Genomic DNA, 15,676 nt, shown 5'->3' with positions numbered 1-15,676 from the left:
GTGTCAGAGCTGGAACCTTCTCAGTCTTCGTGCTGCCCCACCCTTTCTCCTTTTTCTGGAGGGATTCTCAGCCCTAAAGTTTCATAAGTTTCTGCTTTTCATTACAGCCACTTTCTCAGACAACGCCACTGAGTCTCAAGCCTGGGTTTGTTTATGTTCTAATAACTTCAGCAGGACTTTGCCTGAGGTACAGAAGACCACTGAAAGGCTTTCCTTTAAACTGGATATGGTTTTGAAGCCTTACAAATTCTCTTTTTTGCATTCCCCACATGGCCTCCAGACCACTTAGATTTTGTGTTTAGCCACAGCCACTCTTTGAAGGACAACTCCAAATGAAGAGACATTAAGACAACTTGTAAACAAAAAGCACAAAACTGAGCAAGAAACCTACCGGGAAGAAGTGAAGAGAGATCCGTTAACAGATCCAAAGCATGATAATCCAACAAAGACGGGTATGATCCAGGACATGACGCCAAGGTGATAGTTCCCAAAATCCTAAATAGGAGGCAACAAGACAGACATTTCACACCCAGAACGTCCAGAAGAACTCACAGCTGCCTACAAAGACTTAGTATTTGTAGGAATCTGATCAAATGACATGGCTTATTGCTGAAGTTGCTATGGAGTTTTCCATATTGCCATTTGCTGCTCTTCCTTCCTGAAAAAGCATATAGTGGAATTGCAAAGAAACAGTAGAAAGCCCTTCCTTCAAAGTTAGGACACAACATTTATCAGAACAGCTATACAAAAGTTCAAGACCAAAGGGAAACTATGAGGAGATTCAGACATGCAGATATCGCCAATGACTGAGCAAGGACCTGAGACACAGCCCTGGTGGAACACAGCGACCTGGAGTTGTAGTTTTATGTCACCAACTGACCTGGCACTGCTTCACTGCATTATGCCAACACTACTATGTTGATTTCAAGACTTTCAAAGGCACATGGCTACAGTAACGCAACCCAGGCTGGCATCGCCAAGGACTTAGCACTGCGTGTGCACAGGCTGAGGCAGCAGATTGGTACTAACCCGAAGGATGGAGCGCTGTCACCTGAATGCCCCAGACCAGCTTATCCTGGACCGGGAGATTCCTTGGAGCACTGAACAGTCCTGGTCACACTCAATTTGCAAGGTCATACCACGCTGCTCAATTTTGAAGCAATGAGGATTTCTGACCACAATGGCATTTTATTTAATAGCAGTATTATTTTTCTTTCTTAATTAAAACAAGGGAGATACAGATAGAGAACAACCTAGTTCAGTATTGACTGAACGACCTTTTCCCAGAAATACCATCAGTTACCAGAGCATGATAAGTCATGAGGCCAGCAGCAACCTTGCATATTTACAAATTAAGAGCACCATTAACTGTCTGCCCACCCTCACTATTGTCTGTGACTACTCCAGCTTGGTATCACAATGTTCATCCCTGCTCTCGTCACAGTTGCTCTTTATCTCCTGCTAAACAACAGCTTTTTTGTAAGCAGCCATGATCAGCATAGAACAAACTAGCGGAGGTGTACGCAGAGATTTTAAGTCTGATTTAATCAGCCCTGGAAAACAGATGAGTCACATCAGAAATGCACCTATCTTACCACAGCCACGGCTTCAGATGTCAGCATCTGCTCCGTCGACAGGGTCGTGAAGTAAGCCAAGTTTGTCAGCACATAAACCAAAGTGACTACAGGTAGTGAGATGATGATAGCCAGAGGCAGGTTTCTAGAAAGGAAATATAAATCACTAACGGAGCGCTGCAAGTCAGAGAAGAGAGCTGTTGATGCCAGGGATCGGTGCCTCATGCTGCAGCCCTCCTGCACTCACTTAAAGTTGGCTTGAGCCATTCTGCTCTTCTTTGTCTCTACAGCACATCCAGTTTCCCAGTCACACACTGCTCCCCGAGGAGAGGAGAAGATGCCCACATGGGAAGCTGGGAGGCTGACAGATGTAGAGTAAAGAATTATAGCAGAAGGGGTGTTTTGCATGGAGAGACTCTGGCTGTCTGGGCAAACAGTAATCCAAGATCACTACAAAGGCAATTAATTAAAACTAACCCCCCCACCCCCTGTCTCCTTCTAGCCAGTCGCATTAGCACATGTATTCTCTTCTGGGCAAAGGAAAAGCATTTGCGCTGGTGGATTTCTCGTGGGAGACAGAAAGATCAGGGATTTAATGGGCGGTTTTTAGGCTCTAATTCTGTGCAGCTGGCTAGACTGATGAAACTCAAAGAAAATGAGTTCAGACACAGTCTGAGTTGGTCTGTAAAGACGAGGCTATGTTGGTACAAATTTGCCTTTCCAAATAGTCTAACTTCATTTGCGAATGGGAACTGAAAAAGGAAACCCTGCTTGATGCCACGTATAATTGGTCTAGTAGAGCTCAAAGCCACAGGAAGAGAGAGTCAAATACCATGACTGCATTCAGAAGACAAGGAAATAATTGCAAACTGCAAAAACTTTCACAACTGTGTTTGTTAAGGAAAGACCGTATCCAATCTTATGCTTCCCAGCAGGCACTAATCACTGCCAGGGTCAGCCAGGAATGGGTTCTTGCACAAGTGACCCTGAAACTCATATCGATAGTGCCTTACAGGCACTTTCCCTATGAGAAAAACTGATTTATCAGCAATTATCTGCTTTGGTGTGGCCTGCCCTCATCTCATCAGGTCCCCTGCATAACCCCGAAAGGCACAAGTAGTGCAGAAAGCAGCTATTGCTCAACAGAAAGGAAGAGCACGTGACAAACATATGTACACACAAATACCCTTGTTGGAGTTTATACAAGAGAGTAATAAAGCCATGAGCGCTTCTTCCTCGCCTATAATTCAGAGAGGTGCCATGCCAAGGAAGCAGGACTTTCCAACAACACTGATAATAGTAGCAGTACAGGAAACCAGCATAAACAACAACTCTTCTCATATAGAGATTATTCTTCCCCTTCCCCTGTCCCAGGGAGGAAAAATGCCATTAATCTACCCCATTATCTCTTTCCCTAGGAAAAGACCTTGGCTTCTGGGCTGATTAGCAACCCCTGTCACAAGGAAGGGGCTTCCTAAGAATGATGAGTTTTCTCCCCAAGGAAGTCATCCCAGAGCACGTGCCTACCTGTAGGGATTTATCATCTCTTCTGTAACAAAATTCAAGTAATTCCTGTAATTTGAAAAGAACAGTGGTTAATTTTGGTTAGTCCATAGCATAAATGAAGCCCTTTCTCTTATCTGCAAGGGGATTTTAGGAGGCGTAGAGATATCAAAACCTGTGGTAAAACTAGTGATGGCTGATGCTTAGTCCAAGACCTACAGCACAAAACCACAAAGTGGATGGTTGGATGGTGCTGGTGGATCAAGCACACCATGCTGTCAGCTTCTTTGCAACCAGAGGGGTGATTACAGGTGAAGGGCTGAACCCACAAGCGACAGGGCAATAAGGATGGCTGCAACTGGCCTGTTAACAGCTCCTTGTGCTTGCAAGTGCTCAAAGGGACCAATAGAGGAGTTCTCCAGGAGCTTCAGTTTGGCATGTAAAACACCTGTTCTCTGCCAGCTAAACCCACCCTTGCTGCTTTCTCCAAACACCACCTAGGAGCAGCGTCAAGCAACCCATCATCTCCTACCTCTTCTAAGTCCCACTTCTTTGTGTTTCTGTGTCCTGGCTGCAAACATAGTGTGAAATATGACTATTGACATTACTGGGCAAACCCAAAGCATCTGCTCCACTGCCCTGGTTACAAGAAAGTTCTGAAGTCCTGGACCACATTCTGGAGACAAAAGAATGAACTACAGTATTTAGCATTGAAAAAAGATTCAAGGCTGCATCTTACCATCCTCCATAGGCAAAAAGACCACTGTACAAAGCTAACACAATGTTCCCCACATCTGTTTTTGTGCCTTTGAAGGAGTTCTCAGGAGTCAGGTTTGTCACATCACCTGCAGAAAACAAAAACAAGAACAGATTGACACAGGTGGACCATGAACCCCATGGGCCTTTGTGGGGGCTGAAACAGAGAAACTGATGCTTTTAGGATAATTATGCTGATACATTATGCATTACACTAGAGAGCATGTGCACATATTTCTGCTGGGGTCCTTCTTCATGTTTTACAGCACGTAATTCATCCAGTGTAATGCACCAAATACACTCGTCTCAAGTAACTGGCCATTACCAAGTCCTCAAAACTTTCTCACATTGCAACGTGCTATCACCGAGGAAATCTCCCACGTACCTTTTCCCTGCAAAGAAAACATTCTGGGGACCTTCCTGCTGGAAGATGCTATGCAAACAGGTATTGTCACATCGTCCTCTCAACTGAAAGCTGCTTTCATTCGATAAAAAGCCCAGGATTTCCTCCACTTCACAAGCCTCTCCATAAAGCAGAAACCCAGGATTTCCTCCAGTCCCACCAGCCACCTGATAAAGCAGAGGGTTATGGCAATCCCTTTGATTGTGGGAAGTCAGGTTCTTTGGGGCTTGAATATCAGAAGTTAGCTTCTTTAGGGCTTGAATATCAAAAGTTCCTGTTATGTATCTGCTTTGGAAACAAAAAGCCATAAATAAATGACTCGATTGTACCTTTGGTAAGAACTCTCCCAAAGAAGCCAAGGGTTTATTTATTTTTCTTTAAAATATTCTGCAGTTGTTTTGTTCCCCGCCTTTTGATGTGGAGCTTGGATGCAGGACTGGGACAGGGAAGCCACACTCCCCTCCCTGGACCCAGGGCTCCCCTTGGTGAGGACGGAAGCCGAGGGCGAGGCAGGATTCGGCAGAGCACATTTGCATCCAGGGAGCCCTGTGGAAACCCATGTGATTCCTCTTAGGGCACAGATCTTTACTAATCACCTAAGGAACTGCATCACATGGCAGTCAGCAGAGCCTGGAGCTTAACCCTTCATCTCACAGCACCCGGTACCCAGGACGCGCAGAGGGAAAGGGGAAGGATGCTAGTGAACGAGGCATTTTCCCCTGGATGGCCTCTCTTCTGCCTCACGCTGGAAACTTTCACCACCCTATACCACCAAAAGCCATTTTTGCAGAGGATGGGTAACAAATACGGATGCACAGACCTTTTAACACCTCACACTCATCTTTCTAGCAACAGGAAAGGGGGACTTTTCCTGACAGCGCTATCGGTCTGCTGGTGCATCTTTCATGCGTGGGGCTACCCCCATCCATTCCATCACGGGCACAGATTCCCTTCACCTCCTTTCTCCTTCCTGCTGAGTCCTATCTAGGGCAAAAAGATACTCCCTGACATGGTGCGTAAAACGCTCTCTTGCTCATAAAACTACCCAGGAAATCAGCATCTCTCTGCCTTTTTCCCTGGCTGGTTGCTACTCCATTTGCAAGGGAATGCAATTGGTGTGAGCTGTAAAAGAGCCACGACCACAGCTGCAGCTCATGCACTTGAGCAACCGGGTCCTGGAAACCCAGTGCAGTTATTTCCAGCAGGTTTGTTCAGATCCCACTGCAGATTGCACTTCTCCACTGGTGTTGCCTTGTCCCTCTCAGCACCTCCTTTCGCTAGGAGGTCTCTTCTGAATCTACCTTGGGATATCTGGTTGTATTTAATGTCTCTTCAGCCAGTGAATGTCCTCAGCAAAATGCATCGATTGTTTTTTTAAAGAGTGAGGTTAGAAGACATATATCAGAATGTAACAGAAAGGTAGGAAATGAGACACTGATACACTGCTGCAGGTTTAACCTTAATTCCTGGCTTAAAAGTTCAGTCATATAATCTTAATTCAATGTTAATACCCCGACCTGGCTGTGAACAATAAGGCTGAGCAGGAGGTGGGTATGCACACAATCACATTCTGGTCGATCCCTCGGGCTCAGCCTTCCTGAATAATTACCAGTCTAGTTGTTTCCAGGTCTTTTGCTATGGGAATAAGGCACACATTCTGTTAACAGTGGTTGTAATTAGCTACTGGATTGGCACATGGATGGATTGGAAAGCAGAAGAACTCTCTGGGCATTTCAGGTCTGCTTGTGCTCTGCCAGTAGCCCAGCTCCCACTTGGACCAAAGTATTGTCAGGAGGATGTTCTGCCCTGTGAGCAGGCAGGGCACAAGCAGCATCATGCCATGAGTTCACACCTCCATTCCCAGTCCACAACTGGGAAATTTCTTTCTGTCTGGCACAGGCAAAAAGCTCTCGGGCCAAATGTTCCCTTCTCTGACACATCTGCTAGTTTCGCTCTGTGCCTTCCCAAACCTCACACTTAAACCGTATGCTGGTGCTGCTCAGGAAGGGCTGAGCTGCTGTCCTAGCCCAGAGGGTCAGGAGAGGAGATGAGCATCGGTGGTCCCCAGAGTGCAACCACACATCTGGATGCAGAATGAGACACCCACCTGGAAGCCATGGGCATCTTCACCCTCTGGGCAAGGAAGTGTCCAAGCACAATCTGGTGGCCTGCTGGGATGTACAGACTCTTTGTCTGTGTGTCAGGAGGGCTGCCTGCCCTTCGGGGCACGGGAGCAAAGAGGAGGGAAAGGGAGGGCAGGACCTCTACAGAGCAACACTGAAGCAAAGAAATTAAAATAAAGCCTGGCATTTCATCACACTGTGGGTGGGCAGGGATGAAGGACAGAGGGATGGATGGGTGGGACATAATTAATCACTGACACACCTCTTTTTTGCACGGCCTGCGGCACGCACTACACCCATCTCTTTGAAACACCAAAATGCAGCTGCTGGCAAGGGAGGGGCAAGTCAGTGTGGAGGCAGCCAGGAGAGACCAGGTAGGAAAGAAGGGGCTTTTTGTTCCTCCTCAACGCTTGAGGAGCCGTCAGCTCGCTGCCCTCTCCCTGCCTCACCTGGCAAAAGTTGCAGCTCTCAAAAAACTTGCAGCGAGTTGTTGGACTTCACGTCTCCGTCCCATGGTAAAATGGATTTAGCAACATCAGAAGATGACTAAATAACCAGAGGGGCTGAGACTTCTCTCTTCCCTCTACATGGGAACAAGCTCATATTCTCAGGTGTCTACACGATGCCCCTTTGCCATGATGGTTGCTTCTTTTGTGCTTTATCACTTCCCAGTTGCATGAGAAGAGCCTGGGCTCCTTCACAAGCATGCCCCAAAGATCACATCCCTGTAGAGCAGCTGTCCTCTCCCACCATCACCACAAAGCTCTGCCCCACCCTGCTGGCTAGTGGATCACCAGGAAGAGAATAATTTGTGCCCGCCAATGATGCCTCTACAAAAATAACTGCCACCACATTATATGTCTTGGGGCAAAAAAAGCTAAGCTCCAGCAGCGAAGCTGGAAAGGTATCCCAGACATCTTCCCACATGGGTCAAGTTCTCCAATACAGTAGGTGAGCTCTGATTGCAGCAAATCCTTGGAGAAGAAATCCATCACTTGAAGATAGCTCCTCTGGAACACAGGACCCAGAGGTGCACTGGAGGCTGAGAAGCACCACATGCTCCCCTTGTTCTTACACTCACTCTCTGGTGCTTGCTACTGGTCTCAGCTGGAGATCAGGGGTAGCAGGTAGATGGTCCGGTACAGTCATTCTTACCTCCTCCCTCTAATACAAATGCTAATTAGAACCTGCTGTTCAAAATGGAGGTATGAGCCTCTATTCCAGATGCTCTCCATCTTTCCAGCCTGAACGTGCAGTTCAAGCCTCTACACCCTGGAGTCTTGAACTGCAGACTTTGGATCAATTCAAGGGTTACAAATCTGCAGGTGACGTGCCAAGCATGGCCTCGACTGCTCCTACTGAGCAAGAAGCCCACGAGCAAGAGCATCCCGGGCAGAGGCGTGCTCTGCCCACCCTGCAGGCTGCCCCATCCTCTCCAGCCCATGCAGCCGCGGCTGCTCTCTAGGCAATGCCCTGCCCGTGCCCGGCACCCCAGCAATCTGAAACCTGGTTTGAACTGGCTCTTCAACTGCACTCTGCTCTACAATTAACCAAATTAAGGTAACAAGCTTTGACATAAACCCCATTTGCTGATCTTACCAGCTGCCAAGACTCTGGTAATTGCGCCGGCAAGCGATGGGTCACCTGGGGCCTTTCTGCGGGAAGGACCTATTTCAGGTCCACGCGCTGCATGTTCAGACCCTTTCTTTGAAAATGCTCATTTGCTCCCCAGTCATGTCCATTCTGGTTTTAATAGCACAGCAATCTTCTCTTGCAGAAAGCGTTTAATGATAATTAAATATTTTTAACTTGCCTAAACAGCGAGGAGAGGGAACACAGCCATCTAGAGAACTCAGCAAGAGAAGGGGAGGCCCTCAGCGTGTCTCGCTCGAGAAGGAAACCAAAGTCAGGGAGGAATGTGTTGCCCATATGAAAAACCCCAAAGGAGAAGACCCACTCAGTTGTTGAGCCAATTCCTGAGAAAAGCAGCAGAGTTCAATCCACTGAGGCAGAAAAACAAGACAGCAAGAAAGGCACAGGGGCCAGGGTTAGGAAAGCACCTCTTCAGCAGCTCCTGGCTCCCAGAAACACATGCTCGGTAGCCGCATAAACTCTTTGCTCCTTTCTGATCACTGGCACTCTGCAGACAGCCTTGCGCTAAGCAACTTGGGTCCCATAGCAGATGAGTTTGTGCGACTGAAAGACACCACTGAAAATCTTGGACCAGCTGAGAGGGCATCCAAGGAGGAGCCGGAGCTCCTGGGTTATGTCCCAATTCTCACGACAGCCTGTGGACAGACTATGGCACCTCCTCTCACTTCAACTACTTCCTTATGGTTTAGAGAGAAGTTCCTCTCTCCTCCTAGCGCTGGCAGGCTCTGCCAACACCATGCATGAAGAGAGATCATTTCTGCTCCAAGGTGAAGCCAAGGGTCTGGGCTCCTGGATTCTCTCCACTCCACACACTACTCACACTTAATGACTCCACCTTTTGCAGTGGTTCACCAGGACACTACTTGAGCCAGGGAGTGTTTTGTTACCTTTCCCACCCCTTCTGCATCCTACTGATATCACCAAAAACCATTTTACCCTCCTCCACCTAAGCAAACACCTCCCAGTTTTCACAACTTTCACGTCTGCTGGCCTAACGTTTGCTGATGAGAGACAAAGAAGCAGACCCAGAAGCAGCATGACGAGCCCTGGCGTGATGGACAGCACACAAAACGCCGTATCTCCTCCGGGAGCCAGAGAGCACAGAGGCAATGCAGAGACCCTGGATGAACAGGATCCTTGTGATTCTTAGCACAGCACGGAAAGGTGTGTCCTAAATGCTCCCACGTGTGTCCCTATGAGGGCAGATTAACAGCAATGTGCAAACCCTAAACAACCCCCCAGCGGGTTTCCAAGCCCTTTCTATAAGCGTGTTTTCTATGTTCATATCCACAGGGCCAGTTCAGTCCACATCCATAGAGACTTGTGTGTAAGAATGACAACAAGAACGAGCCACCCAACCAGGCTTTGGAGGGGCTACCCAGAGCCAACCAGCTTGACATGTAAGGCAGCCAAAAAGATGTGAGGAGGGCAAATCCTCCTGCCTCTCACCCACACCCCCAGCATCCCAGGCAAGGGCATTAATTCCAGCCTAGCAGCTGAAGGCTATGGGAAAGGATCAATACAAAACGCAAGCAAAAGCACACGCATACACACACGCAGAGCTATTGACTGCACTGACAGGCCTTAGGCATGAAAAACTGCTTCTGCTGCAATCAAAGACTTTAGAGAGACAGAGACAGGAGATCCAGACTGAGATGCAAAGAAACAAATACCAAAGTATTAGCTGCTCTCTAGTTAAGTAAGTCTGCATTACTGGGATAGCTGCACTTGGAAAAATGAGAAGCCAGCAGAGCCTCTCATGTCAGCTGCCTCGAAACCCACTCAGCCCATACCTGTGGCGAGCAGAGTGCCCTGGGACGAGGCTGAGATGCGCTCCTCGGCTTCTAAAGCCAGGCACCTACCTTGATCCAGCTGCACGCTTGGCAGTTCATTCAGGATACCAAAAATAAGCAACATGCTACAATCCACAACTCTTTGGATAAAGCAGCTTTTCAGATGTCAAGGGACACTCCCAGCTCTAAGAGTTAATGCAGCTATGAGCCTCCAAGCGCAATGTTAAACAAACAACAGTTCCCATCATTAAAGGCTAAGCTTCCAGCGGGTGCATACAGAGCCACTCAAACTCAGAGTGATCACCACAAGAAGCACAGGTCACTGACTGACTGCTTCTGTATTCTGGGTTTTGTTGTTATTATTAAATGTATTTTATTTATTTTTGGACAGGCAACTTCGCACTTGTAAAATGAAAAATCCCAGCACGCTGAACTTTATCCTTAAATCTATAGCTACCAATCTTTGGGCAGAAAGGGCAAGAAAAAGATTGTCTGAGCAGAAAAGAACCACAGCTCGCTCACTCCAAACCAGAGCAGGCAGGCTGCATAGCACATTACCCTGCCATGCCCACCTGGCCTCAGCATTTGCATTTACCTTTGGCAGAAGAAGAAATCAAAGATTAGAGAGCAAGAGGCCCATAAAACATAATTGTGTTGTATCAACCCTCCAGCGTTAAGACGCCTGATTAATCTCCAACATGTGGTTGATGTGATTTAGAGGTGCAGGATGCTGGCAGCTTTCCCAGCTTCCTTGTTCATGCTCTCCTTCAGTACAGTCTTCCACTCTCCATGTGTTCCGTGAACGAGAAGGTGAGTAAGAGAAGCAATGTAGCTTTATTTTCAAAGCTTATGGAGGGAAAATCATGTTATATTGGCATTCCTGAATGCCAGCGTAACAGCAAGGGCAGCCGCAGGGCAGACTTTTCTTACAATCTTTTGTGCACGAGCCTCAGCCCCAACTTGCAGGGACACATTGAAAAGCTTGAAGAACTTTTATTATCCACAGGCTTTGCCTCCTGTCTGCCAAAGAGGACCTACAGTGCAAGTTAGGCATAGGCTGGGTGAGTGAACACCCATCTGGTTTGGCTTTGGGATCCAAACTTATCTCGGACACCTACGCCTCACTCAGCAGATTCCCATGTCTCAGGTTGTGTCACAGACCAGTCTCTGGGGTGAGCTGGTCCCTCAGCACAGACACCAGTGCAACGCTACCCTCCTGCATACAATGACCAACAGTGTCCACAAAGACATCGCTGCAGCTACCCTCCAGCTACGCTCCAGCAAAAAAAAGCAGGTCACAACTGACGTGGCAGGAAATGGGAAAAAAAGCCAAACAATGGAAAACAAACTCCTGAACATCAATCTGCTAATCAAGTTCACTCCCTGGTTTACCCCATGCACATGAAAGGTTATGAGACCAGGTCAAAGGAAAACTTATGGCAGATTCCTTTAGCTTATTCCAAGTGCTTATTCATCTCTGGACAGCCAAGCGTGATTAAGTGTAGGCACAAAGACGATTCAGACAATAACCACTCTTGTTTTCTCTTAGTATCTGTGTGCCATTGTGCTTTGAGACCTGAGAGAACCTGAGATTTTAATTACCAGACACAAAATCAAGTATTCCTGCCATGCTAGCAGGACGTCCCCAGAGCAGCCGTGCCCTCCCCACACTTACAGCTGTATTCTCGCCTTTGTTGCTTGCCAAGCTCATCAGCTCAGCCCCTGTGTCTTGGTCCAGATCTGGCTCAAGGGGCTTTTTTGGGACATTCAATTTATGTTGCCATCGGCAACAGAAGAAAATCTTAGAGAAAAAGAACAGTGAGAATCGGGTCTTCCTAATAACAGGATTTTTCAGAAGAAAAGGCAAAGGAAAAAGTTTGGGCAGGGAACCAGCAAAATAACCCTCACAGAGAAAGGGAGAGATGAAATGCGTATTTTCTAGCAAAAGGCAAAGGGATTCAATAACCGAAAGCAGCCCCTAGATGTGCGCACACACCCAGAACACCACGATGTTGCCTTGCACCTGGAGTACTTGGGCAATACGTTTAAGAGGCTTCACAGACATGCTAAAGCACACATTAAAACTGAAGGTTTGAATCATTGTGGTACTTTCAGCAAGGTGAAGCATTCTATGTAGAGTTCAGAATTTGCCAGCCACAACCACACCTCTAAATACCTTTTTACAAAGAGCAAATGCTCTTGGGCTGCAGGGTGCCAGTGCTGGCTGATATAGTACACATCTATGCGAAGAAAAATCAAGGCTAAAGTGAAAACTCTCTGCCCAGTCAACGTTCTCCATGACAAATGTCTGGAGGTAACCTGCCTACTTTGTCCTTAACTCACCCTGTGCTTGTTCAGCAGATGCGACTCTGCCGGTCTTGATAAGCCCCATGAAGGGTGTTAGAATAATGCTGCTGCCACCAAACAAGGGCTTGAGGCACCACAGATGAGAAATTTAAGATCAGAAATCAGGCGTTAAGAAGGAAAAGGGATAATAAGTTCAATAAAAATAATCCAATAAACGGAGTGGTAAATTCTATTTCCCTAAGTCTCAAATGCCCAATTTTTTTCTTTTTTGTTTAAGCAGAACTGCTGGTGAGGAATCGCAGCGAGGGCTGGAGCCCAGCAGCAGCACTCCCCAACAGCTCCTCGCTGCTCGAGCTGCCCCAGGGCAGGTAAACATTTAGGGAACCCTTGGACATCAACAACAGAAAAGAATATATTTGAAACACATCTGGTTTTTTTTAATTTTTTTTTTTAACATCAAAATCTTTCCTGACTTTTCTCGCACGTACAAAACATGAGTGTGCCCTTACAGATAAGCACATTTTCTGACCGTTTCATGCCTAGGCTAGTTTTTAAGGCACTGTGTGCTGCAGGGTGCCTGGGTACGAAGAGCACAGCTGCAGACCTAACCACAGAACCCTGTGAAACACCTGGTGCCACTGTTCAAAACGGCTGCACCATCAGGCATCCCGCTCACCAGCTCAAGAACACGGCCAAAAAATACCCAGAGGCGGCTGGACAGAAGGCAGTCTGTGAGAGCCGGTAAAACAGCAAAACCAAAAATAAGCCTAATTTTACTAACAGTGAAGTGAAAAAATCCCGATCCTGTCTATGTTATAAGTTACTTATACTACTTAAGGACCACAGACCAGAGGGTTATATGGTTGGGTCTATGCATAAGGTTTTACACACTATTAAGTTGAGGACACTGAACTTTTAGAGCAACACAATTGTAGCTGCACAAAATCTTTCAGAAGTGTAACTTTTGTATTAGTGAAAGAATTGCATCCCAAGCGGATCAACTACACCGAGTCAACTTGCAAGCAGCTGAAAGGCTAAGTAGGAAACCAACTTCCACGCTCCTTTTGAAACTGCATGAAAGAAGTGATGCAAAACAGCTGTCCACAGAAAGATCACAAGGAAATGTTATTTGCTGTGTGGTACTATTGCCACATATTTCTTTGTTCTTGAGATGTTACTGGTTTTCTGAAAGTGAGGAAAACATCCCATGGAAGGATAAAAAGAAAAAAAGCCAAAAGCTGAAAGTGGGAGGTCAGTACAGAGAAAGACTTCCATGAAGTCTCAGAATTTTCCACATCTGAGCAAGAAACTGTGGTACGGCTCCTCTCTGTTTATGGATACTGTAAACACAAAGCAGCAAAGCAAAAGGAACCATTAAAGCCAGTTAATCAGCTCTTCTCAGGCACTACAGAGCATCATGGGGACACACAACACATCAACTTGCATTTTTCACCTCAATAACAGCTGCTGACTTGGGACTGAATTTACCAGCCTGGTAGTGGAAAGAGTTCTCTTTGTCCAAAGAGTTGGAACAGGTATAAAAGAGGCACGCAGAGGAGCAGTAAAGGCATGGCACTGTGCTTATGTAGAGGACCCAGCATCATCCCAACGAAGATTAACAACAGTGCAGCACTTTCCCATCTTCAGTATACTTTAAGTTATGCTAGCGTGCTTTCCTTGAAGAAAAAAAGAAAGAAAAAACAAGACGGTCCTTGATGTATCCATAAAAGCACCAAGTTGCCTGGCACAACTGACAGAAAAGCTGAGAAACGTGCAAAAAATGTATGTGGAAGCTAAGGAAGGGCATATGAAAGGAGCTTGCACATTCTTAAGGACTTACCAGAGAGCTTGCAACTTCCATAAGGAGATTAAATAAAATCCATGTTAGACCACGAGCTGGATCCCAGGCAGCATGTTGTAAAGTAGGAACTCAGACAAGCAGTAGCTTGCCACTTAGGACAAGTTGCTAACACGGGCTTTGTGAGAAGCATCCTCTGTATATCCCAAGGTTCCCACTCTGAACCAGCTTGCTTTATGTCGAGCGTTGCGTGCACAGATGGAAAGAAAAGGTCTTTGCCTTCAGATGCTATCACAGAACTATTGCTTTTGCTCTTTCACTCTGTCTGAAGTGGCCAGGGGGCTTAGCTGGAAACTAAATGTCACATGAAATGATCTGCACTGCAAGATGCACACAAGTCATAGCTGTCCCCCTCCAGACCTACCAAAATAGGATGGGGTTTTGTACACAAGATTGAAAATCTCTTGTTGGTTACAGATACAAGTTAATGGAATTAGCATGCATTTATACCTGAAGAAACAGGACAGAAAGTGATTCATCCTCAACAAGAAGTCTAAAGAACAGTATACAGGGAGGGAAGGTGAATCATAAGAAGCATATTAAGACTATTACCTGCAAGCAGACCTTTTACTGGTAAAATGTTAAAGAACTGAGAAGGATTTATATTTATCCTTCTCCTTCTAAGAGAGAAAAAACATTCAGCAAAGCAGCCTGGGGAGACATGAAGAGGAAGGAGGTATATTTTATGATAAGCCTCAAACAATGTTCCTGTTGAGTACAGGCATTGAGCTGGAAGAAAATAAAACCTCTGATAAAGCAAGAATTTCTGCAAAGACAGCACTGGTTCCCATAGCTGAGATGGGAATTAAAAAGACCCACGTGCACATACAAACATACACAAACGCTTGTCAGTACAGAGACCAGAGGAGCTATCTATGGACTTTAATCCACCTTTAACAAATAGAGCTTGTACTGTTCCCTAAGACAAGTTTATTTTCACAAAACTCGCACAAAAAAAGCACACATTAAAGCTTATTTGTGTGGGTGAGTCAGTCAGATGAGTTTGGGAAAAAACACCTCCCTAAACTTGAGAGGATTTTAAGTGTGCCTGAAGATAACAAGCAAAAACATCAGAAAATTTGCTTTATCTTCCCATTTTTATCTCCTTCTATTGGATGTTAGTCGACAGACACGTGTGCTACTGTCAGCTGAGAGCCCTAATATCGCTGTTCATCATGTGGTTTCTGAAGCCTCGCCTGACCCAGGCGTCCCTATGTGACTCCTTGGACTCGATCAAGCTATTCCGTACCTGTAGCAGAAAGAAGGGAACTGTACAGGGGCAGTCTGTGAAAGAGTGAAAACTACTGGAGGTTGGCTTCCATGGGCAGATATTTCTCTGGTAGCAAATGGCCATGACCAGCCACCAGCTTGAGAGCTACTGCACCAAAATTTTCATTCCCTGTAGACTTGGCAGTTCTGCAGTCTCCAAAGGGGCCTTAAAGTGACTGAACGAAGTGGAAAAGACCTTGGGTGGTAACTGCTGGGTTTCAGTCATATGAAATCCAGTGTAACTTGAGCAAGATAAATACAAAATCTCACAAATAAAATGCACAACAGCACTCAGCCCTTTGCAAAGCACGAGCTAGAAGTATCACCCAAGCATGCAAGAGAGCCAACGACGCTAGTAAAGCACTTCTGATAGATCTGAAATGCTTATGTTAGGGCTCTTGGGCTTTGCCCATAATTACCAGGTTCTGCTTTAACTG

At 46.3% G+C, this 15,676-nt stretch overlaps 1 protein-coding gene across 1 annotated transcript in view; it reads right to left on the bottom strand.

Moving 5' to 3' along the window:
* SLC7A5 (solute carrier family 7 member 5) overlaps positions 1-15,676 on the bottom strand; it is a 44,289-nt gene that overhangs the window by 13,570 nt on the left and 15,043 nt on the right. Inside the window, exons 3-6 of the mRNA XM_009563239.2 lie at positions 3,817-3,922; positions 3,102-3,146; positions 1,596-1,719; positions 392-495 (exon numbers count right to left, since the gene is read on the bottom strand). Of these exons, the coding sequence (XP_009561534.2) occupies positions 392-495; positions 1,596-1,719; positions 3,102-3,146; positions 3,817-3,922 (379 nt within the window). The remainder of the gene's footprint in view (positions 1-391; positions 496-1,595; positions 1,720-3,101; positions 3,147-3,816; positions 3,923-15,676) is intronic.

Source organism: Cuculus canorus, chromosome 13 (genome assembly GCF_017976375.1).
Source record: "Cuculus canorus isolate bCucCan1 chromosome 13, bCucCan1.pri, whole genome shotgun sequence".
Taxonomy (NCBI): domain Eukaryota; kingdom Metazoa; phylum Chordata; class Aves; order Cuculiformes; family Cuculidae; genus Cuculus; species Cuculus canorus.
Note: the sequence above shows the minus strand (reverse complement) of the source record. Positions and strands in the feature narration are given on the sequence as shown.